Source organism: Phaenicophaeus curvirostris, chromosome 1, assembly GCF_032191515.1.
Source record: "Phaenicophaeus curvirostris isolate KB17595 chromosome 1, BPBGC_Pcur_1.0, whole genome shotgun sequence".
Lineage (NCBI taxonomy): Eukaryota > Metazoa > Chordata > Aves > Cuculiformes > Cuculidae > Phaenicophaeus > Phaenicophaeus curvirostris.
In genome coordinates, this window is record NC_091392.1 from 185480716 (window position 1) to 185506455 (window position 25740).

Here is a 25740-nt window from a genome sequence, read left to right on the forward strand (position 1 = left end):
TTACTGGCAATAAAGTTTGTGCCGGTTGCTGGTCCCAGGTGCATGTTGTCGTGTGGAGGGTACTGGCTGCTGGAGGACCTGGTGTCTGCATCGCTAGTGCAAGATGCTGCAGCTGCCAGCCTGCTGCGTTACCATCACCTTAATTCCACCAGGGGGAAAAAAGTCTGAGTAACACAGGATTTGAACTGTGTTCAGTTCTGGGGCCCTCGCCACAAGAAGGATGTTGAGGCTCTGGAGCGAGTCCAGAGAAGAGCAACGAAGCTGCTGAAGGGGCTGGAGAACAGGCCTTATGAGGAACGGCTGAGAGAGCTGGGGTTGTTTAGCCTGGAGAAGAGGAGGCTGAGGGGAGACCTCATTGCTCTCTACAACTACCTGAAAGGAGGTTGTGGAGATGAGGGAGCTGGCCTCTTCTCCCAAGTGACAGGGGACAGGACAAGAGGGAATGGCCTCAAGCTCCGCCAGGGGAGATTTAGGCTGAACATTAGGGAAAAATTTTTCACAGAAAGGGTCATTGGGCACTGGATGAGGCTTCCCAGGGAGGTGGTTGAGTCACGTTCCCTGGAGGTGTTTAAGGCACGGGTGGACGAGGTGCTGAGGGACATGGTTTAGTGTTTGATAGGAATGGTTGGACTCAATGATCGGGTTGGTCTCTTCCAACCTGGTTATTCTATGATTCTATGCTTTACATAACACAAGGCTTTGAAAAAATGGATGCAGGACAAACTTACATTCTAGATCATCAGTGGTGCCTTACAGAGCTAAATGGCAAACCCAAAGCTATTCAGAGTTTGCAAACTCCCATCAAGCAGAATTTCCTGGTGGCCTTTGAGAAAACTATTCCCACTAACGTGTTGAGAGACTGTGGCTGTTTCTGGTGTATCCAGAAATCCCTGCATTGTTGAGCATCCTCTCCCCTCCCTGTCAAACCTGTAATTTACAAATCTTCACAGAGCCTGAGCCACACCAGGTATGAGTTTTTCCCCACATTCACTCAGACAAGGCAACAACATTTCTTTTGACCTCTACTCTTGATGGTCAGTCAGTGTCTGGGCTCTCTACAGCCCTCGTCTGCATCTCTGCAGGCGCACACAGGCTCACCCCGGGGCTAACAAGCCATTAGCACTGAAACCCAACCATACTCAAATAAAGTAATACACAGGTGTCCTACATAGGTCTTCAATTTCAAAGCCTTTGTCTAACTTCTTATGGCCCAGCTGCCCACAAAAATACTTGCATTACATTTTGCAGCCATCACAATAGTATTTTTTTAAGAAGTAGGTGGAATTGAACAGCTAAGTGGCAAAAAAGATCAGCAAGGACATGAACTGCTATCCTGAACATATTGAGAACCTTAAGAAACTTAAGAGAACCTCTAACACATGGGCAGCTAAATACTTTTATTTTCGGTGAACCTTGACTCTACAGAAGAAACATTCATTGTGTCCCTCAACAAATGATACAATGGATGAAAGAACAACAGGAGCACAATGTAATCTTCCACAATGTTCTTCAGGCTAAAAAACCAAGCAGAGACCAGAGAAGCTTCAGCGGATCAAATGCAGCTTACTTCATGGGTACCTAATGCAGCCACCCTCAATGAGAAGACCTCATTGCGTGGCAGGTACAAACATCATGCCATGTAGTTGAAGAGGTGGATTCCTCAGTGTGTTTTAATTATCAGGGTGTAAAATCTCTAGTGTTTTTTTTTCTTTCTGAAAAGTTCTCTTTCTTCTGAACTGTTTTTATTCTTGTATTTTTTTTCTGCTACATTTCTACTTTTATTTCTTAAAAATCCTTAAATGTCACTGGGTTATGATCTCGCAGCTCCTTCTACAAGACTGATGAAACCACTATCCCAGTACAGTCTCCCTCTCATACCTCTTCCTACATTCAAGCTTACAGTGAAATTTACTGGCTGTGACACACACTTTTTAGTTTTGATTTTTTTCCCCTACATCGCACTCTGTCACTAACAGATAACAAGATATGGTTCTAAATTTTTTCATTTGCCATGTGGCAAATTTCATCTCCATACAGTTGTTGTTTTATTACCATTTTAATACTCTATATCTGGCTGTATTTACCCTTTTTATCTTCCCACTCTCTTGCCTAGAGCACGGCTTTAAAAGAGACAAAGTGAATGGTGGGAAAGGTAGCTCTAATGGATCATAGCAAGATTTGATGCTGTTTCCTGTCTCTACCTCTGCTGTCTGGATTTATACAGGTCTTACCAAACACCTTCTCCAGGCTGGAAGTAAATATTTTAACACACCAAACTGACCCCTTTATCCTGACAAGACACAGGAGTTCAACTGATGCTGAGATCAGTCTGTATACAAACGCTTCTAAAAGGCAACACCAGCGTTAGGCTGGCGCCTGTTAATTTCTTAAGTAGGAACAGGGTACAGAGGCAGCTCTGAGTCACTGATACCCAAATTCAGAAGTACAAAATAACAACTGAAGGAGAAATAAATGTTCTTGAAAGAGGAAAAAGTCAACTACGCCGACCACCAAGTGCTGAGAAACCATTAAGACTGATTAATGAGTAAGAAGTTATGCTGCAGTAGTTCTATTCATGTTGTTAAATTCTGCTGATTATGTCCTCATCAAGAAGCCTTGTGACAGCTTTAAAAAGCATCTGTGACAGCAATTTTTAAAAGTAGGTATGGATTATTAGGCACTGCTTGTAGAACAGGACAGTAATGAGTTATTTTGCAGTAGGAAATGAAGATATCTCACACTGTCCTTTAAGAAGTATGGGTACGGCTACTATTCATCTAGCAATAGAGCAGAGAGAAGTAGAAGAGGTATAAAGAAATGTGCTGTTTCTGGGTGAAAGCCAAACTGTCTTTGGGACACAGTAGATGTATGGGGTAAGTTGCATGTTCTACTCAAGCTGCGTTTAAAGAAGTATCATTGTAAATAACTGTGAACTACAGGGCCCAGGGAACCTGGCTCTGCAGTATTGCACAGGTTTATAGAACCATCAGCAAGATGAAGTCAACCCATTACAGTTCTCCAGTCCTGCTTTAATATCCAGCTTGGTGACACGAGCCACCCCCAGTTCAGCACTTGAGCCAAGTAAATGGCACAGGAGCTCTGAAAGGCTGCTGACTGGAAACTGGTGGTCTCAGTTCTGAAACCTCCTCCCTCCTTTGATCCGTGCCTGGTGTGAAGGAGCAGGGCAAAGGGCAGCCTGACAACAAACTAAAACATGGAATTGGCAGCTGATGTAGCAGGACTGTTTCCCTCCAATTCTGAGAAGCTTCACCTGTTGCAATTAATGAGAACAAAGATATGAATTCAAGTACTAACTCACTCCCAGCAGAAAGACCTTGTGACAAAGTCAAAGAAAGATCTGTTCATCTTTCATGATGCAGTGGCCTCAAGTGCTTCTTTAAGGAGTAGCTCAGAAACACTGACCCAAGGCCATTAATACCTTTGCATGGAGTTTTTCTGTGCATCAAATAATCATAGCTGTTCTTTCAAACTTGGCACTGTATGGGAAGCGTAAGGGGAAAAGCTCAAGAACTATGGTAGAATTACAGAGCAGTATTTCAGAATTAGTGTTATGTTTGGTAACAATAAACTTAGAAGTCAAGCAAAATAAACAGTTTTCTGCCAGTCAAACAACTATTTTAATACTGCAGAGGGTATCAGAGCTGATTGCTTTAGACCGAAACAGAGATCCTGCCCTAATTTAAGAATACATCAGAATCAAAGCAGTGGCTTATAAAATGTCATCAAACCTTCAGCCACACTGACGCTACTGGACAGTACATGTTTGTGTGAGAAATGTGTAATTACTCCAAATTATTTTGCAGGTGAAATGTCATTTTATGAGCCTTTGTTTTTGTAACATAGCTTTATTAAATACAATCAGGATTTAATGTACAAAGTGTAAAAATAATTGGAATTTGAAATATATACAATACTGTACATATGCACATTCAGTAGTCTTTTTGCGGTTTTTGTCTTCGTAGCATTCTGCGGGTTGCTAACAACCTCTCAGGTTCTTCTGTGTCCTTCTGAAGAGTCTCAGCTACTCCAGAACCACTTTTTGATGAGCTAGTTGCTTCCTCGGTAGACCTGGAACTATTTTTGTGTGAAAGATCATCAGGTACATTATTCATGAGCGCCTGTGTATTAATCATTGCAAGTTCTTCATCAGCAACCAGGTCATTCTCAGGAAGATGGACAGTTTCTCTCAGTTTTCTACAGCGAGTGACACAACCAACATTCTGATTTATTTCTTTTGATGAGTTGCTACGCTGTAAACCCAAACTTCGTGGAGGCTGAAATGCTTTTTTTAAGGATGGAGAAACTACCGAACAGATTGGTGTCAGTGGTGGAGGGGCAGGCATGCAGCTGAGGAAATCCATCGCTTTTCTCTTTTTGCTGTTTTTGAGATCATCTCCACTAACTGTAGCAGATGAAGGCATTTTTGCTGACCCTTGTGCAATAAGTTTCATATTCGGTGTGCTAGTTGACAAAGGGCTTGGATGCTTTATTTCAATTTTAGGAGAGGAGATCTAGTTAAAAAGAAAAGTTTTATATTGAATAGAATGTCCTATTTAATGATCTTCCCCAATTACTTCCACAAAACAGGGCAGGAAAAAACCCTCACACAAAACTGCTACATCATCATTCCTGCACAATTTAACTTCAGTTTGATGTCTTCTGATGGAGACTAAATGTTTTCAAGTGCTGATGCTCGATACATCATTGTTTACATGTACATTAAAACAGCACATTCACATTCTGTTTCTGAGATCTATGCCAAACATATGGGATGTTTTCTGTGCCAGACAGTAAGAAATCAAAGCACCCAATAAAAAGGGGCTGGTATTCCACTGCACTGGATGTATCCTCCACAGGTCGTTACACAGGGAAAGACAAGGACAAAAAATTGGAAAAAAAAAAGGGATAGAATATAGACGAAAGGACCTGAAAATAACAATATGCACAGAATAGATGCTACAAAGCAAATCATTCATGCTTAGCTTAAGCATGCCTTTAACATCTCCTTTGTTTCAACTTGGTTAATACATTTAATAAACTGATATAAACTAAACCTACAGAATTAATTATTAGCACTCTGAAATAGAAAAGGATGCCTTATAAAGCTCAAATGCTTGAATTTAGTCCCCAAGAACTGATCTTGCATCAGGGTGTTCCCACCTCCTTCACAGCCACTGGCAGGTAAAATTTTTGTTCTGCCTGCACTCAGTACTCCACACCAGGTACAACTGGCGCCAGCAGCCTTCATGGGAGACTGCACCTTTTAAGTCAATTTTGGTCAAGACTGCTACAAAATCTAAATATTTAGTAGGCGATAACTCTTCCCTTTTAAATCCTGGACACAGTGATCAATATCTAGGAAAAAAAAGACCAAGACGTAAATTCTCTAAGCAAGGGTAGGAACTGTCGAATGCCATGAAAGAAAAATCTACAGATCAAGATTTTTCCTTCCAGTGACATCGATATCAGATAATCTTTACAATGGGACTGAGGAAGCAATAAATTAGCTATAGGGAAAGGATGATTGATTTTAAATACTCTGGATTTTATACGAGTATAGTATGCTGTGAAAACACAGGCCACAAGGGGAAGTTTCCATCTACTGCTTAGAGGAGGAATAGTCTCACAGGTCCTCCTGGGGAATAATCCTAAATCCACAAAAAGGAAATGCTTCTCATCAGCTTGCATTGCACTGAAAAGAACCTATGGAGTGGGCCGAGAGGCGAGACCATTCGCCACAGCTACCAGTATAAAACATGCCTGCATCTTCACTGTATGTGCTGCCAGTATAGACACAATACGAATCACCAGAAGCTTACCAGGCTTTTATCCTCTGCATAAAGAGCTGAAGTGCAGGAAGGAGAGGGGCATTCCAATCCACATCTTTTACTCAAACTGGGTGGAAGTGAGAGATTTCTTTGTAGCAAATTCCTCAATTTACTTTCTGCATCAGAGCAAAAGGAGGCCACATTCTGTAAAGGAGAACAGATTACAATGCAGAATAGTTCTTTTTCAAATTGTTTAACTACTATATGCTTATAAAGTATTTAGGACTTTTCCTCATCATAATCCCACTAGGAGTTTATTTTACATCAAACCAATGGCTGAGAAGACTATTGCACTTTCCGGGGAGGGCAATACCATACCTTCCCTTTATTGTTAACAAGGAAAAACTTCTTGTATTTAAAATTATTTTTCAGTACAAAGTGAGAATGCACGACCAAGACGTGCTATTTAGCACAGCTAGAAAATGGAAATAATAACTAAACAAACAAATAAACAAACAAAACCAACAATCTGATACTGCATACGTTCAACTGAGCAAGACAGCAAATTTCAGCTTTTCAAAGGCTAGAACTGAACTGTCCACGAGAGAGTCAACATTGATAGGTACAATATTTTTTTTTTGGCTGGAGGATATTCTGTGGCACATCCTAAAGACAATGTTGGTTAGACTGAATTTAAAAAAAAACAGAAAAACATTCAACAGGTGATATGGAAAGTCCTCCAGGAAAAGTGCAATAACACCTTACTCCATCTTCCAGAAAATCCCCTCAAATTTAACATTATGTGCATTACTTGTTTTAAAGATTTATTACTACTAGCGGGCTTTTTGGTGAAGAATGCAATGAAACATTAACTAAAATTAATTATTAAATGAAAAAACTACAGATTTACCTCTATTATACTTCTCAGTTCATTAAGCTTCTCTTGAAAATGGTTTTCCTTCGGACTGGCTGAGAATACAGAAAGGTCTCCAGCCAACAGTATAGGGATTTCTGATCTGAATTCAGATTTCCACTGAAGGTTGCTTGCAGAAATGAATGAACAGCGGACAACTATATCTTCAACAGCAAAGTGTCTAAGATCTGTCCAGACCTTCACTGCTACCAAATTATAACTTTCATCAGATAAGTACACCAGAGTAGTGAAACCTAAAAGCAAGAAAAAAGTCTGAATGAAACCTTAAACTTTGAAGTAAAGGTTGACTGCAGCAACTTGTATCTAGGAAGAGTCACGCACATCTTGAAAGAGAATTTATAAATATAACATGGTAGCCTGTCTGCATGGTAACAGATCTTTGATTTATATCTTTCATATCCTACGCTTTCTCCCTACTGATTACAGAAAACAACTCAAAGTCTGTGTTTCAGTGCTTAAAAAAAAAAATACTCCCATAGTACTTTCCTTTTTATTCAGCAGATTATCCACTGTCCCTATGCATGTGCCTGGGTTCTACTCATTCCATGACACTACACAAAAGAGGGTGCTTGAGTACATGCATGATGCTGCTTCTGCAGATGCTGAACACAGACTTGAGAAATTCCATCCACTTTTTATGGAAAAAAAAAAAGGGAAAGCTTCTCTTGATCTTAGATCCTCCTTTACTAAATTCTTCCTGAGCTAGTAAGTGAAGACAGTTTTTCTTAAGGAAAACAGATTATCTGCCAGTATGTCACAACGATGGACTGTATTAGTAGGTTTTCACAGGCCTGAGATGCAGGTACAATACTGTGATCACTTTGACTTTGAAATAAAAAAATTAGTGCTTATTCAATGGGAGGACATGAATGTGGTCTGCAACGTACCTGTTCTGCTAATAGAAACTACAACTCCAACTAAATCAACTTCAGCACACGGTGGCCGAAAAGAAGGATCTGACAAACTGGTGAATTTTAGAACCTTTCTTGGAGAGAAAATCTGTATCAGCATCTCCTGTGATACCTGAAGAAACACAAAATCTTTATGTAACTACAACACACTTACATAGACTGTGATATATTTTAATGGTACACCTTTATGGAGTTAAAGCACTTACTGATAATTGTAGATATTGAGTTTTCTTTGTTGCTGTTAATTGTATGTTAGTTGAGTCTGATCTTCCTTTGGATTGTGATGTGCACAACTGGTAGATTCTGTACCGACTGCCTTCCTTTAACAACGAACAAACATCTGGCGATGGACGCCAGATACTCAGTATCACTCCTAACAATAACAGAGTTAAGGAATATTAGCTGTGCAATACTATTTTGAAGGCTTCTAAACAAAATAAATCCACAACACTCATTCGCATCCAAAAGTCCTGAACCGACAATCCAAATGAAACTGGAAAAATTAACATGCAAGCTAGAATACTGCTGGGAAACTCTTCATTTCCACCTGCTGTATTGGTTAGTTACCATGCTTAGATAAAAGTTTTTACAGTTTCCAAGTACTAACCTTTAAGTTTTTCTTGCTCTTTGTAGTCTACCACACGTAATTTCCATACAGTAGATACATCTCTTTTGGAACAACCATTTTCTCCCTCTTCTGCTGATTCTAAAGCCTTCTTGAATTCTTCCTGTATTTGAGTTTGCTTTCTATCATTCATCAACTGCCTGTAAGCATTCAAAGCTTTCAATTGGTCTTCACTGAGATATCCCTGTAACCAAAAGAAAGTGTAATGAGTATCTTTTTTATTAACAGAAAAAAAATCCTGTCAAGGTCTTAGATAGCCTCTTTCTTAAGTGTTCATCTCTGAGGAGCAATTTATTGTTCAACTGATACAATACTAGGACTTGAAATACGGTGTGTTAACACAGCAGGAGTAACCAGTGTTGACCAGTACTCAGCTGGTGTTTTGTTGCCCAAGTTCTTACGTGATAATTACCGAGATGCCTGCTTTAGAGTGCATAACTAAGGTGAGTATTTTATATAACAGGCACACTTGCCTGTTTCACAAAAAATATTAGAGAAAAAAGAAGTCTGTAAGAAGAGAAGAGTTGCACCTCTCAGCAGGCTCCTTCCTCTCAGATGACACAGCGACTTACACTGAAATGCATCGGGAGCATCACCTCTGACCACACCTTTGAAATCCAGGTGCTTTTACAGGTAGCACTACAAAACATTTTACCAGAGTCACAGACTGCGTGGCTTTATGACAGCCAAGGACTCCGACTTGCAAAAGGCAAGGCACGTATTTAATTTTTAACAACTGGCAGGGACTAATCGCCTGTATCTTTATTAATAATCATAGAATTATAGAATGGTTTGGGTTGGAAGGAACCTTAAAGATCATCTATTTCCAATCCCCCTGCCGTGGGAATGGACACGTCCCACTAGATCAGGCTGCCCAAGGCCCCATTCAACCTGGCCTTGAACACTTCCAAGGAGGGGCCAACCACAACTTCCCTGGGCAACCTGTGCTACTGCCTCACCACCCTCCTCGTGAAGAATTTCTTCCTAATGTTTAATCTAAATCTTCCCCTCTCCACTTTAAAGCCATTTGCCCTTGTCCTATCACTGCATATCCTTGTAAAAGGTCCCTCCCCAACTTTCTTGTAGCTCTCTTCAGGTACTAGAAGGTCAGAATAAGGTCCTCCCAGCGCCTTCTCTTCTCCAGGCTGAACAACCCCAACTCTTTCAGCCTGTCCTCACAGCAGAGGTGCCCCAGGCCTCTGATTATCTTTGTACCGCTCCTCTGGACATAAATGCATAAGCATTTAAAAGTTATGATTGAATTGGGGCAGGGAATGAAGAGAACAATGCCACTATAATCGTTCAAACACTTCAGTGAACAGCATGCGAGAAACTCAAGACCTATGGGATGCATTTAGTTTTCAAATATGCAAAACAAAGCAAAGTAATAAAACTATGAGTAACATTAACTTTTAATCATGCTATATCCTGGATTTTTATATCAAGAGAAAACACCATTCTGCTTCACAATCCAACATATTATTCATCTATTTCAACAAGCCTTCATTAAAATATTTTTAAAAATTTTTATTCTTATTTAGCATTAAGTGCTGTAGAAAATCTCAAAAGGCAGCAAAAAAAAAAAAAAGAGTAATTTAATGGTTGATTTTAGTAGGAGATACTAAATCGTAAACTACTCCAGACGCATTTCAAAATTAGCCCAATAGGCTCTGCAGTTACCTCCATATAACCAGGATCGGATGCATTCTGAATTGCTTCATAAAGTTCTGCACCATCTTGCAAACTATGGATTTGCTGTCTTGTGACTATGCGAGATCTTGGTGTTCGCCTGCTAGTTCTCTCTGTTGAAAAAAAAGCCGTTGCGTTGAGTACAACCAATACATTTTAAAAGCGAAAGAAGAAAAAATTATTTAAGAAGCATGGTAGTACTGAGTCTTTGGCAGAACAAAAATACAAACCGCTTCTATATAGGAGCTGACATAGGCATATGTGTGTATATACATATATAAAAAAAATATATTAGGAAAATAGAAGCAGAAATAAAATCTCATTAACTTAAATACAGCATTGACCAGAATATTACACAAACTTTGAGGAAGTCTGTATCCATGTCTGCACTTAGAAGAGGGTGAGAGACTTGACTGGCTGCCTCAAAACTTGAGATACTTGACCACATTTTCTCTATGTCTGACACTTCCTGTCATACAGCAGAAAAATCTCAAAGACACCAAGATCACACACATCTTGAAAGAACTGATAAATATAACATGGCAGCCTGTCTGTGTGGTAACACATCTTTCACACTTCGTTCATAGTCTGTGCTATCTCCCTGCTGATTACAGAACACAATTCAAAGTCCAGTACCAATCAAACATAAAACAACACAATGGTGTGACTGATATGTGAAAGTTTCCATCAGTGAAGTTAAGAATTATAAAGTGACCTCTGATTTCAACTAAGAATTCAGGTTTGGGCTGGGTTTTGGTCTTATTCTATAGGGTATGGTTTTACTTGCCTTCTTCTTGTTACTTGTGAGATATTCCAGGTTCTGAGAGAACCGTTAAAGAACATCTCAGCATTACTGATTACCACAAGAAAGATCTATGATCTGTCTGGGTTGTAGATCACAGAATGACCCGAGTTGGAAGGGAACCACAAGGATCACTGAGTCCAACTCTTATCCCTGCACAGGACAACCCCAAAATCTATACCGTGTGTCCAAGTCCAAATGCCTCTTGAATATAGTTAGGCTTGGCACCATGACTGCTTCCCTTGGGAGCCTGTTCCAGTGGCTCCACCACCCTCTGAGCGAAGAACTTTTTCCTAATATCCAACCTAAACGTCTTTCTGCCATTGCCTCTGGTTCTGTCATTGGTCACCACAGAGAAGAGATCAACTCTTCCTCTTTCGCTTGTGAGGAAGCAGTAAACTGCTATCATGTCCCCCTCAGTCCCCTCTTCTCCAGGCTGAACAAACCAGCCGCTCCTCATACAACTTCCTCTCTAGACCTTTCACTAATTTTGTAGCTCTAGATATGACCCTGTGAAATTTGAAGTGCATAGGCCACAGTTAGTGATGGAATTCTACCTGTTCCTGGGGGAAAAAAAAATCCAACAAAACAAAACCAAGAAAAAACCCTCCTCAAACCCAGACCAGAGTATCAAGGTGGCTGGAATTCATAATCAGAGTGACAAGAATTGTAACACCCTTCCTCATTCCTGTTTAGTTTAGGGTTGGTCCTCTTTGCACCTTTCCTTCAGGTACACTGATCAGATCCCCCTGAGCTTTCTCTTCTCCAGGATAAATGGTCCGCACTCTCTCAGTCTTTCCTCCTATGTCAGATGCTCCAGTCCCTTAAGCATTTTCATGGCCCTTTGTTGGCATCTCCAGTATATCCATGTCTCTCTTGTATTCGGAGCCCAGAATTGGACACAGGACTCCACATGTGGCGGTACCAGTGCTAAACAGAGGGGAAGGATCACCTCCCTAGACCTGCCGTCAACAGCCCTCAAAGTGTTGTCCATCAGGGTCTGTTCTGCAAAGCTCCACTGGCACATAGGTCTGTTTCTCTTCAGGTGCCAGATTTGCACTTGCCTTTGTTGAACTTCACAAGGTTCTTGTCACCCCATTTCTCCAGCCTGCTGAGGTCCCTCTGGATGGCAGCACAATCCTCTAGTGTATCAGTCACTCATCCTAATTTTGTATCATCAGCAAACCTGCCCAGAGGACACTCTACTCCATCATCCAGATCATTAATGAAGATGTTAAAACAGAACTGGACCCAGTGTTGATCCCTGGCGTACACCGCTAGTTACTGGTCTCCAACTAGATCTGGGCCACCGATCACTGCCCTCTGGGCCCAACTGCTCAGCCAGTTTTCAGTCCACCTGACAGCTCATCTAGCTTATGCTGCATCAGCTTCTCTATGACTATCTTAAGGGAGACAGTGTCAAAAACCTCACTGAAGTCAAGGCAGACAATATCCACTGCTATCCCTGACCTACCCAAGCACAGAAAACTGTCAGAAGTCAAACATGACTTCCTCATAGTGAATCCCTGCTGACTACTCCCAGTCACCTTCTTGTCCTTCATATATCTAGAAACACTTTCTAGGATTAGTTGCTCCATCACCTTTCTAGAGATCAAGGTAAGGCCTGTAGTTAGTTGTCTGGGTCCACCTTCCTGTCCTTTTTGAAGACAGGAAGACACATTTGCTTTCCTTCAGTCTTCAGGCACCTTTACCAATCACCATGATCATTCAAAGAGGATCAAGAACAACCTCACAGACGTCAACCACCTCCTTCAGCACTTGTGGGTGCATACCATTACCGATCATGGATTAACATATGCCCAATTTTATTGCCCTCCACCAAAGGCATGTCTTCCTTGCTCCAGATTTTCCCTTGGTCTCCAGGGCCTGGGATTGCAAAGGCTGGTATTGCTGAGGTGAGAAAGGTATTCAGTACCTCGGCCTTCTCCCATATCCTGTTTCACCAGGGTTCCTGTCCCATTTAGCAGGTCCACTAACCTCAGCATCTCCACAGTCCCGTAATGTTTGTGAGGAAAGATGCTGAGTGTTTGGTCTTGGTGTTCAGATCTATTGAGATACATCCTGAGCAGCACCCATGTCTGAGTGAAATATTACAGTGTCAGATCTTTGAAGAGAATGGAATTACCAATTCTACAACTCTGTAGCACTTTCCTAAGTATTATCTCAATAGTAATTTTTCAGTAGCCTGGCTAACAACATGTTCAGGAAGAATCTCCTAGATAGCTGCAAAGCCAAGCAAATAAGTATGGAACTGTTTTGCACTGAAAGGTCCTGATCCACAGGAAGTAAAAAACCTGAAACAACACAACACAAAAAATAACAAAGAAAACAACCCAATGCTCTATCTTTGCTTCTCTATCACCAGAGAAGTTTCTGCCAGATTCTTTGAACATTTCTATAAAAGACTGTGTTCTTATTACGTGTTCTGAAACAAAGAAAGTTTTACCTTCACGCTTTTCATACTCTGCCTGGATTTCTGCAAACAGAACTTCCAGTTTCTTTTGTTGATCCTCTGCATGCTTGGCAGCTTCTCTTTCTTCAGCTCGGCTATTACGAAACACGTATGAACCAGCTGATGTCTTTTCCACCCACTGAAATAAAAAGATTCAAACAAAAAACAGACCTATTTTCATTTTTGACCTCATCCAGCTTCCTTCTAATACTCACTGTTTAGCAAAAATGCTTTAAAAAGTGAAAAGGCAATAGATCAGAAGGTTTTTCAGTATAATAGATCATAGAATCATAGAATAACCAGGTTGGAAGAGACCCACCGGATCATCGAGTCCAACCATAAAAGGCAAAACTCCACAGCATTGTTTGGTAAAGCTTCACTTTAAAGATATACAGACAGAATGGAGCAGTAGTCAAAGCAGCATGATTTAACGGCTGAAGAAACCATAGCTTATAGTAACAGGTATCAGTGATGTGAATTAGAAGACAGCTGGATCCCACTTATACACTAAGGTAGAAACTATCAAATTCAATGCTTAAAAGTATACCAGAACTGCATTCTACCTGATTTATTTCCACATTGATGTACTGTTTTAACATGCCAGATAAGATGCTGTAAAAGAATTATGATGTGGCTCTGCAGATTCTCTTAAACTTTTCCTGCCTGAAATGGTTCCACATGACTATAGCTTCACTCATAAACCTGCCGGAACAGCCCTGCTTGATGCCATAAGTGTCTGGTTTGAAGAGACAGGTGAGCCAAAGAGGTCACTGCTGCTGGAAGTGGTCCCTTCCCTTCCCCTTTGCTGCAGAGTCCCATCTTTTCCCTTGCACTGGCTGTACCACATATCTGATCTCGTAAAAACACATTAGTTTGTTAATTCAATAGACAGTGGTTAGTTGTTTGGGTTTTCTTTTTCATTATCGTTATTAGTTACTTACTACTGATTTAACGAATTAAAACTAGCTAAGCAACATGATCAGGTGAGCTCCAGGTTAGCAAAGAGAAGCAGCAAGACTATAGCAAGAGCAGGACATGGAAGGGTTGAAGGACTGATCCTTATGAGGCAGTGAATTATTGAAATAGGCCCTGCCTGCTTCATTAACTGCATGCCATGTATTTCCTGCACTATTCACAGTTTGAACCGTTTAATTAGCGTTACTGTGATCCATACACTCTTTGACCTCTTGAGGAGACAGATAGCCCAAGTCTTCCTATCATTTTGGTATGTTTAAGTAAGAGTCTCAGCCTCTTTAAGAAAAAAAAAAAAAAAAATCTATGTCAGTACATCAGATCTCAATACAGTGAGATACAAAGCACCACTTTCCCCCGCAACCTGGGAGCCAGTTACTGTGATGTGGCTACAGATTACAGTCCCCTTTCTGAGACCTAAATAAATGTGAGTTCCACCAGGCAGCTCACATAATAAGTACTGCAATTTCCTCCATTAAAGTAATGATCTAAATATCAAAGTAACGATCCAAACCAAAAACTACTATTACCTTTGCAGAATTCAAACTACATCAACCATCAGTTATACAACACTTTAGAAAGAGAGCAATCGAAAAAGTTTTATACTGGTTAAAATGTTAACATTAAAAGGATCGACTACTAAAAAATATCATTTCTTTTTGTAAGCGGTATTGTTATAGAAGTAAGTAGTTACAATTGACCATACTCAAAAAGGGTGGATATCGAGTGGTATTTAAAACATCTGCAATCTATTTTACACCATAAGCGCACTGTATTTTCAGTAATACTTTAAAATAATAGATCTTAGTAATACAGCCAGCTACATGTAAGAGAAAGTCATCCTGCTAATAGTTACAAATATTTAACTTCTTTGCAGGGATATGTATATTAATGATAGAAAAAAAATGGGCTTCACTTCTTCTTGGAGATGAAACTGTCATTGCTTTTTTCTCCTTTAAAAGAGTTACTCTGCTTCTTAGATTACAGAACTGAAATTCAATGATTTCTGGCTTTTTGAAGCTGAAAGCAAAGCCAACCAGAAGATACTAAGTTCAAACTGAAATTCTTCTTACAGCAGGATAGTCCAGTCCTGAAATATTAAATACATGCATGCTGCAAGAACTGCTCCTGTTCATTTAACACATAATTATATCTTTTCTTGGTTTTTTAGCTCTCTATATTATATCTGATTTGAGCAATGACATAGCAATTAACTAATATAATTTAGATGTCTTAACCCTTGTTAAAGTCATAAAATACTTACACCATACCTGAATAGGGTAAATTCTTTGAATAACTACATCAATGCACCCCACTGCACCACCCTCACTGTAAAGTGATGATAAAGGCAGAGGAAAAGGTCTAGGATCCCGATGAAATCCTAGTTTTGCATGCCATCGTGCACATCGAGTGCTGTTTGCTGAAATCTGAACGAATAAACGTTGAACTGTCAGTGGTAGGTCAAAAAGACATTCAATTATTATTTCTAGAGGAAAAACTATTTTCACACTGACCTCACTAAGTATATCTCATTTTTGCACCTTACATATTACATTGCAATTTCAAGGTTTCTTTTCACATTAAAGAATGTATTTTAAACAGGAACTAAAAATTTGAGCAGTTAAAATTCTCTGCTTTGTACCAGAGAAGCCATTTTTTTATGCTGAAACTTCACGCAGCGCTTCAATCATCCCTAAACAAATCGATCCCCCCTGGCCCAAACCAACTCTCTTGCAACCTGCCTTTTTCCCCCATTTTCCCCTCCAACTTCCTTATTGTCTGTGTCGAATACTTCATGTAACTTTGTGCTTAATGAAATTAAGGAGCTGTAACCAACGAAACAGAGAGCAAAACCTGGCAGAATTTTATATCATAAACTTGAACAGTGACTACCTTAAGTCATGTCTTACAAATCTGGTTATTAAACTTTGACAAAACTTCATCTGTTTATAAAGCCCTGACAAAACCTTTTCTGAGTAAATAATATTTATCATATCTCTTGGCCACATCCAATCAAGCTGAACTAATGTTCTGTTTTACCTTTAACATAAGGGAATCTGGAGCTTCCAGTGGTGTACATCCATTTTGAGAGCCAACAAGTTCTGCTCCGTGCACTATGATCTTCTGACCAACAGTCAGCCTTCCTCTATGTAAGAAAGCTTTGAGAGGTGGATCCAGAAGAGCACGAAGGCCATACCAGCCATCAGTAACTTCAATTATTGCTGCTGCTTTTGTACTTTCCACATTCTTATTGCTACAGCTAGGAGATACGACAGTGTTTAGTGATATGATTTTAGAAATACACAGTACAAGAGTTTTACCTGCCGCATCATCTCTCTCTGTTATTTTTTTGATTGCTGATCGTTTACTTTTATCAACTTCCAAATCATACCTACAAAAGAGAACCCGTGACACTCTGTTAAAGTAAACAAAATCCATGATGATGTTTTTCCTTAAAAAACTATTATAGCAAACCATTGCTTACTCAGTCTACGCAATTAGGTAGCAAAGTGAAAGTTACCTAAATTTCTGCAAATAACACACTGCAATTTTAATATCAATATGAATAAGATTAACAATACAACCATTCTGATAAAGAGTACATGCAAAGTAGAGATGCTTATTTGATAATATTATAAACTAGAAAGTATATGGTATCACAAATAATGATTCTAAATACGTTGCTATACGCTTACCTATATTTCAGCTGAAACAGAACAGTTTCTGGTGTTAAACATCTGTTAGCAAATTCGTGTGGAAAAGACACTTCCATGGCTGCCAATTTCCATACGATCCACCTATAGTGATTGTAAACCCAGGCCTCTGTTATTAGCTTGGGATCCACACCAGGAGTGTCACAAAGGGCTCTGCAGATAAATTGTTAATATATTAACCTAAATTCCACCATAAGTTTTTACGTGCTTATTTTTCCCTAGCATTGTATTTATCATATGTACATAGGCAACATTAACAAAGGAATATTTATTACAGTGAAAACAGGGAGGTTACATTGCATAACCTGATCTGGTTATTGTCTGAATACTGAAGTTTTGTCCTTGTACGCAGCATGCATGTGCATACCTGCCTGCATTCTTGAAACAGAGACTTCTGACCCTAACAGTAGGCTCCAGGGGCAAGTTCTTTTGGCTACACACAGTTATGCACAGAGAGAGGGACAGAGGTGTGCTCTACTCCCTCTCAGTCCTGCAATTACCCCTGCTTGCTTGACGAGTTCATTACAACCCATTCCCTTCTACTTCACAGTTTCTAGAGTTGTGGTTTGGCTGTTTTGGTTTTGTTTCTTTTTTTTTTTTTTAAGCATGCATGTGGATGACATATTTCAAAGAAATTTCAGTTACTACTGAAAAACTTTCTTCTCTCCATTGAGTGACCACAGAAAGCAAGAACAGAAAGCACTTTTTTCCATGAGGAAGTACAGATCACAACATGGAAGTACACACCTCATACCAGTCGATTTTCCCATACTGGCACCAACTTTACTAACTCAGACTTTAAAAGGAAAACAGAGTCCTTGAGCTTGGGACAGACCTCACTCTGACACGCTTTGGTACTGGGAAGCAAATGTTGCAGTCCACTTGAATCCTGATACTACTAGGGTTAGCAATGCATGCTTGGCTACAAATACTACTCAAATACAGGTCCCTGCCTTGAGTGTTTGTGTGAATGCGTATCAACAGTGATGCTGAGCTGAAGGAAGAGCATCTCAGACTTACAGAGGAAATCAGAAAATAATGGTATTTTCTTAAGTTTTGTAGGAACAACAGTACAGTGGTAGCTCCTTGTTCTGCTGCACATGCTTTTGAGGAAGTTATAATGTACAAATTTGCTTACAGTAAAACAAAACAATTTCTACGAAAGCGTTCAGCAGAGAGGCACTCAACGCATTCACTTCTTTACAGGTAATCTTAAGTGACCTGCAAAAGGAGAGACAGTAGGGCCAGGAGGAGTGTAAGAACAAGGATTGTTTGTGCGTGGTTTTTTTTGTCCTCTTACATATACTCAGAGAAAACTTGAATGAATCAGTGAGTTTTACTACTGAAATCTTGACTTCCTTAAATAATACTACAAACCTAGCTTATTTTTGGTAATTCAGTTTTAGAAAAGATTATATTGAAAACCATATTTTCCATGTTATCCTGCCAAAGAAGCCCTAAGCAGTCACCAATCAACCTTCATTGCCACAAAAAACTCTAGAGCCCAACTGAAATAAATCCTTTTCCACTTGAAAACAAAACCAAAACCAATTAGTACTAAAGTGGTAAAACGCTAAATTGATAGTTTTTGATAATTTTTTCTAGATTATTTACTCTGTTGAAGAGTCCCCAGGAATTTTATATATTGGCTTTGTACGTTTTCTTTGATGCTTAGTGAAGATTACTAACAACACTAGTTTAAATACTAAATTTACGATCCTACAATGCCTTTAGTTACAGTAGCAGAGGTACACTAAAAATGCACAGTAAAATAGTAGTCAGAGGCTTTAAAAGGTGCTTGCGTTGGATTTATTCTAAGGGATAAGAGAATTACTAGCTAATAAACAAGACATTTACCTCAAGTTCATAAGTAACAGTACCTGTAAAATTCCTTTTTTCCAGCTTTTCCCTCATCCGTAGGTATTAGCCATCCTCCATCAGCAAGCTGCATCCCATTTCCAGCTAATAAATACTCCTTACTGAAAAAGTCTTTGATGAGAAACTGGAAAGATTCTGCATTTGTGCTGTTAACGTGCATGCAATGTGTTGAAACACCGTATGTATAAAGCTGAAAAAAATTAGATGAAAAAGACAGAATAATGACTATACAGTAAAAATTCAGCTGAGGGGTTTCATTTACATGAAATATATTCTTGAGCTTGAGCCAGCTTTTATCTGACCTTGTCATTTCATAAGTAATCCAAGGAGAATGGAAGAACACCCAGTAGTTGTTTTAGCAGAACAGCATCACAGCATGCTTTAAAAAAATTTAACTGGCTTTGTACCTGCACTGTACCAACAGCAAGAGGCTTTTGATATAGACATTCCCCAAACTTAAATTTTAACCACGTGTTATCCTAAAACAGCTCTTCCTATGGGTTAAAAGTCAATAGCAGCCATAATTGGTGGATTTTTTCCTTGTTTGATGCTTCTTGTTTCATAATAACACTACAGAGACATTTGTGACCTTTATTTAAAACTGTCTTAAAATCTGTGGATACACAAAACTACTTACAACTATAGCAACTGGTATAACAGCTACTGTAAACACTTCACAGAATCACAGAATCACAGAATAACCAGGTTGGAAGAGACCCACCGGATCACCGAGTCCAACCGTTCCTACCAAACACTAAACCATATCCCTCAGCACCTCGTCCACCCGTGCCTTAAACACCTCCAGGGAAGGTGACTCAACCACCTCCCTGGGCAGCCTGTTCCAGTGCCCAATGACCCTTTCTGTAAAGAATTTTTTCCTAACGTCTAGCCTAAACCTCCCCTGTCGGAGCTTGAGGCCATTCCCTCTTGTCCTGTCCCCTGTCACTTGGGAGAAGAGGCCAGCTCCCTCCTCTCTACAACGTCCTTTCAGGTAGTTGTAGAGAGCAATGAGGTCACCCCTCAGCCTCCTCTTCTCCAGGCTAAACAACCCCAGCTCTCTCAGCCGCTCCTCATAAGGCCTGTTCTCCAGCCCTTTCACCAGCTTTGTTGCTCTTCTCTGTACTCTCTCCAGAGCCTCAACATCCTTCTTGTGGTGAGGGGCCCAGAACTGAACACAGTATTCGAGGAGCGGTCTCACCAGTGCCGAGTACAGAGGGACAATAACCTCCCTGGACCTGCTGGTCACGCCGTTTCTGATACAAGCCAAGATGCCATTGGCCTTCTTGGCCACCTGGGCACACTGCTGGCTCATATTCAGTCGGCTGTCAACCAACACCCCCAGGTCCCTCTCCTCCAGGCAGCTTTCTAGACAGACTTCTCCCAGTCTGTAGCACTGCTCAGGGTTGTTGTGCCCCAAGTGCAGGACCCGGCATTTGGCCTTGTTAAACCTCATGCCATTGGACTCTGCCCAGCGGTCCAGCCTGTTCAGATCCCTTTGCAGAGCCTCCCGACCCTCCAGCAGATCGACACTTCCACCCAGCTTAGTGTCATCTGCAAACTTGCTAAGGGTGCATTCGATGCCTTCATCCAGGTCATTGATGAAGACATTGAACAGGGCTGGACCCAGCACTGAGCCCTGGGGAACCCCACTTGTCACTGGCCTCCAGCTGGATTTCACACCATTTACCACCACTCTCTGGGCCCGGCCATCCAACCAGTTTTCCACCCAGGAGAGTGTGCGCCTGTCCAGCCCAGAGGCTGACAGTTTCTCAAGCAGAACGCTGTGAGAAACTGTGTCAAAGGCTTTGCTGAAGTCCAGGAAGACCACATCCACAGCCTTTCCCTCATCCAGTAGCCGGGTCACTTTGTCATAGAAGGCGATCAGGTTAGTCTGGCAAGACCTGCCTTTAGTGAACCCATGTTGACTGGGCCTGATCACCGGGTTCTCTTGCATGTGCTTCATGATAGCACTCAAGATCACCTGTTCCATGACTTTCCCTGGCACTGAGGTCAGACTGACAGGCCTGTAGTTTCCTGGGTCCTCCCTGCGGCCCTTTTTGTAGATGGGCACAACATCAGCCAGCCTCCAGTCCAGTGGGACTTCCCCAGTCTTCCAGGACTGTTGGAAGATGATGGAAAGGGGTTTGGCCAGCACATCCGCCAGCTCCTTCAGTACCCTAGGGTGAATCCCGTCCGGCCCCATAGACTTGTGACTGTCCAGTCGGGCTAGCAAGGCTCTGACCACCTCCTCTTGGATCATGGGAGCCTCATTTTGCTCCTCTAGCTCCTGGGTTTGTACACAGGCGGAACGACCCTCCTTACGACTAAAGACTGAGGCAAAGAAGGCATTAAGTACCTCAGCCTTTTCCTCATCCCCTGTTACTGTTGTCCCTTCTGTGTCCAATAGGGACTGTATGGTCTCCCTAGTCCGCCTTTTATTATTTATATATTTGTAGAAAGATTTTTTGTTATCTTTCACTGACTTGGCCAATCCAATTTCTAGCTGAGCCTTAGCCCTTCTGATTTTTTCCCTACACAATCTCACTTCCCTCCTGTAGTCCACCCAAGAGGCCTGTCCCTTCTTCCAGAGGCCATAAACATTTCTTTTCTTCTTGATATCCCTCAAGATCTCTCTATTCAACCAAGCTGGCTTTCTCCCCTGCCGGCTTTTTTTCCGGACCACGGGGATGGCTTTCTCCTGAGCTGCTAGGACCACCCCTTTGAAGAGCTCCCAGCCCTCCTGGGCTCCCTTGCCCTTGAGTACTGTCTCCCATGAGACTTCACCAACCAGCCTGCTGAAGAGATCAAAGTCAGCCCTCTGGAAATTTAATGTTACCGTCTTGCTAACCACCCTCTTCACTTCACCTAGAACAGAAAATTTTATAATCTCATGGTCGCTTAGTCCTAGGCGTCCACCTACCGCCACATCCCCTACAAGGCCTTCTTATCTCAAAACTGAAGAATGTATCTATTCAAAAGTAGCAAGGGATTTTTGGTTGTTTTAGGGAACAAGAACCCAGGAAAGACACACAGTAAGAAGTTATCAATGTACCTCTTCCATAGAATAAAAACCAGGAGATTTCTCTTCTACTGCAGTTTTCAGAGAGATTCTATTTCTTGCAGATGTTTTAATGACATAAAGACTGCCTGGTTGTGCGCTAATATTTTGCCTATATTTCTTTTTAATTCTCATTTCCTGCAGATCTCTGGCACAGCGGAGATTTGTCACCATCTTGACCATAGCTGCAAAGAAAAAAAAGTCATCAAAACCTTTTTTTACAGTGTATCTCCATTTAAGATATACAGTCACACTATAAAAGCAGATTGAGAAGCGTATTTTCTACAGCACTCTGCAGATTTTTAGAAACTGCAGCAGTCTAAATATTCAAAGTTTAATGTATTTAAAAAGCAGTGTTTACTGAAGGCATTTGAATAATATTTATAGGAAATGAATGCTATGAAATGAATACGACTACGTAAGTCCCCAAACTAAACTTGAATCCACATATTTTTCTCATCAGACTGAACTCTATCTTCACAGAAAACTCCAAATGAACAGACATCAGTTGATGATGACTACAAAGTCTGTAGTCCTGAGATTTTGATGTGCAAATCTGGGATCTAATCCTACAAATGTTCATTCACTGTGAACTACATACAATGAGTCCTTCTGAAAAAATCCTGATTATTTGATTGTAAGTTGCAGAAATTATAAACACTGGAACATTCAAGAGACCTTAGAAGGCATAAGCCCATCTGCTAAATAAAATCAAACAGTTGAGCATTTAAACTCTGCCTCTTTGCAAATAGCACAATCAACCATTTATATTGTTAAGCCTGTATTTTAATTCGAAAACAATGAAAACAAGCTACTATAAATGTGAATGAAGTCTAGCGAGACTAGTCTTTAAGTTCCTAGAATATCTTACTTAAGATGTATATAAAATCAAGTGACACATAAGCCATCTTAAACATTTCTTTCTCAGGCACTGTGTGAAAAGAAATTGCTCTTGTTTTTAATTAACTTTGGAGATGAGATGCATATGCTTCATTAGGAATGCAATATAGAATATTAGGAAAGTAATTATTTCCCCATTTTCCTGCACCATTACCACCCCACCTCCAACTCCAAGGTTAAAAATAAGCTTCCTTTATTTAAAAAAGACATCTGACAGAATGTGCAAAAACCTTAAAGGTTCGGTTTTGGGAGTACTCACAATAAGTAAGTGATCAAAGTCTGAAAATACCTAAATTGTCATTTCCTAGGTCAGAGTCTGCTGCATGCTGGATGCAAGACTGGTGATCCTGAGGTTCAGAAATATTTTCTTCAGCTGTGATACAATTTATTTCTGTCTCTTCAGTTACATTTTTGCTGATTGGTGAGTCACATCTTTTGCTGCTGCCTTGTTCACATGCAGAAAATGTTTGCTTGGTTTTGAAGGGTGGAATAAAACTTTTAACAGTTTTGCCAGATTTGTACAAACTCCTTGTTTTTTCACTCTCTTTTGCTGGGGACTTAGATGGAGTAGAAACCTCTGAAGTCCCACTTGAAGACTGCCTCAGTGCACAGTGCTGAAAAATGGCAGGTTTAGATTTGAATCCTTTGAGGTCTTGATCTGGTAGAGTAAGGGTAGGATTCTTGACTTCTTGTCGTTCCTTAGTAGCCCTACAGATGAAAACATTTAAGCATACAGGTTTCAGCTTCCTAACAAAACTCTTCGTCAGGATTTTGATATTCCTTATTTAATAATACAACTTTGAAGACTACGTCAATAAAAAGTCTTTGACATTTTTAAAATTGAATTGCTAATTTCAGTCTATTGAGAAATGCAAGTGTAAAAGTTGGTCAGCACCTCACTGATCTACTGCAGCAACGTGGGTTATATGGCAACTGAATATCTTAATTTTGAAGTAAAACTGTTAGTCATTTATAAAGTTGGGTAGGAATTTACTACTACATATCTTTTAAAAGTTACAAGAGCTTGCAAGGTTTTAAGAAATTGCATTAGAAGAACTCCAAAACATAGTATCAATTTCTTACCCAAAAGGTTGACAAGTTACGGGTTTTAATGGAACATGGTACATAAATTTTCTTCTGTCTTTGAAAATGCCTACAAGATAATTAGAAAAAAATATGTTTTAAATGGTACATTACATGGATAGATATAAACATATAGAAAAGGTTCCAGAGTGGATTTAAACAGCTTTGTTCTTCCCCCTTCTCCAATATAGGTTTTTTATATGAACATCTTCATGCTAGTGCATGACCGATATAAAGGATAAGTGGTCCCAATGCAGAACTCTCAAAAGTTCCTATCTGTGAACCTGCAAGACATTTTTAGGCTCCTGAAATGGAAATGTTTATCACATATTTTATTCCAGCTAAGCTCACCAGTCAATTTAGAGCTCCTTAATACTGGCTTGAAATATCAAAATAATCTGTAGTGTAGACACCTACTAGTAAGTGTATCCTTCACCAATTATTATATGATGAAAATACCAATACCATCTAATTTTCCACTAGATAATAGTTTTTAATTGATAAATGATAGCTTAATAAAATATATTCTTCCTACCGAGAGTAGAATTTGTGAGATTTAGATCCAGGATGAATTCCTAGCAACCTGGAAATTAAACCAGTTCTTGCAGAAGTAGTACATTGTAATATATTTGGATTCTACACTATAAGGCCTACCATTAGTTGAGTGATTTCAAGTCAGCAGAGACATTACAATAGCAGCTTCCCTGGATTTCCTTGACTATATTAATAAAAGAAGCAGTTAAAAGAAATCTTCTAAGCTAGTTTATTGCAAATTGAAGAAGGTAACAACCTATATCAGCTTGCCATTTAGAACACAAGAAAACTAAAATTACCATCAGGGGTGCTTTTTGAAGCTTTCAAAGATCTGGGGGAAGTCTTCGTTCTGTTAAATTCAAGCAGTAGCTGCCTTTTAATTGGAGGTTCCCCTAGGATAAAACCACAGACTTTTAAAAGTAATGTTCCTTTTTTTTGTTTCATTTTCTTACCAATACTGTATGAGTTAATTATAATTTCTCAATAAAACATTCAAGAACTCAGAGCAAGCAGAAGTAGCAAATTTCCAGATCACACATCTGTATTAAATGGCCTTTTCAAACACAGAGCTACTTTACCATCATCTGCAAGTTTCTTCTGTTCAGAATGACTGAATATTGTGTAACCAAGAATGATTTCAAGACTCCATATGATGAACTCTGTTGCAGAATCTTTTGTGGTCAGTTCCGTCCAAACCAAAGATTTGTGAGCCTTAAGTTGTCAAACATACTCACAACAGTCTGCCTCGGAAAGTGCACCACAGTGGATACCACCAGCACAGCGCACCTGCATCATCTTTTGTACTTTCAGAGTCCCTACAGAATTCTAAAAAAGTGTTTAACACATCAATTACAGTAGCTGTAACTAAGGATATGGTTTAAATGTCTCACAGCTGTTTAAGTTGGACTGATACGAGTTCTAGCTGCCTTCTCACACCTACTCAAACCTTCTCGTAGTAGCCTGCCTGACCTTTGTATCTGAACTTGAGCAGCTAGGCAGCAACTCTGCTGCAATCTACCCTTCCATAAAGAGTTTTCAGGTGGCCCAGTTCCCCGAACAGATCTGGGTGACTGCGCAAGCTTTAAGTACCAACACTTCAGCCCTAAGACAGATTAGTTTATATGGTAAGAAACAGTGTTATTTAGACCAACAACTATTTTTCATACAAGACTAGCGCTCTCATTACAAGTCAAACCTTGTCCTCACCTACAAGGCACAAAAATGTGAAAATGGAGATCCTACTACTCATTTTTCAATGAAAACCCACCAGAGATGTGCAGGGGAAAAAAAAAAAAAAGTCTGAACGGAGCAGTAGCTTTCCTCCATAACACGATAAAACAGCAAAACCCACACACCTTCAGAATTACTAATCATAATT

At 40.1% G+C, this 25740-nt stretch overlaps 1 protein-coding gene across 1 annotated transcript in view; it reads right to left on the reverse strand.

The window, feature by feature from the left end:
• Positions 1 to 3664: 3664 nt before the first annotated feature.
• Positions 3665 to 25740, reverse strand: part of BRCA2 (BRCA2 DNA repair associated) — a 39973-nt gene continuing 17897 nt past the window's right edge. Inside the window, exons 11-26 of the mRNA XM_069882653.1 lie at positions 24662 to 24754; positions 23829 to 23898; positions 23035 to 23453; positions 21840 to 22030; positions 18790 to 18977; positions 16892 to 17062; positions 16236 to 16587; positions 15467 to 15622; positions 13218 to 13362; positions 9940 to 10061; positions 8242 to 8443; positions 7841 to 8007; positions 7611 to 7746; positions 6700 to 6956; positions 5841 to 5993; positions 3665 to 4532 (exon numbers count right to left, since the gene is read on the reverse strand). Coding sequence (XP_069738754.1) covers positions 3951 to 4532; positions 5841 to 5993; positions 6700 to 6956; positions 7611 to 7746; positions 7841 to 8007; positions 8242 to 8443; positions 9940 to 10061; positions 13218 to 13362; positions 15467 to 15622; positions 16236 to 16587; positions 16892 to 17062; positions 18790 to 18977; positions 21840 to 22030; positions 23035 to 23453; positions 23829 to 23898; positions 24662 to 24754 — 3404 coding nt within the window. The 3' untranslated portion in view covers positions 3665 to 3950. The remainder of the gene's footprint in view (positions 4533 to 5840; positions 5994 to 6699; positions 6957 to 7610; positions 7747 to 7840; positions 8008 to 8241; positions 8444 to 9939; positions 10062 to 13217; positions 13363 to 15466; positions 15623 to 16235; positions 16588 to 16891; positions 17063 to 18789; positions 18978 to 21839; positions 22031 to 23034; positions 23454 to 23828; positions 23899 to 24661; positions 24755 to 25740) is intronic.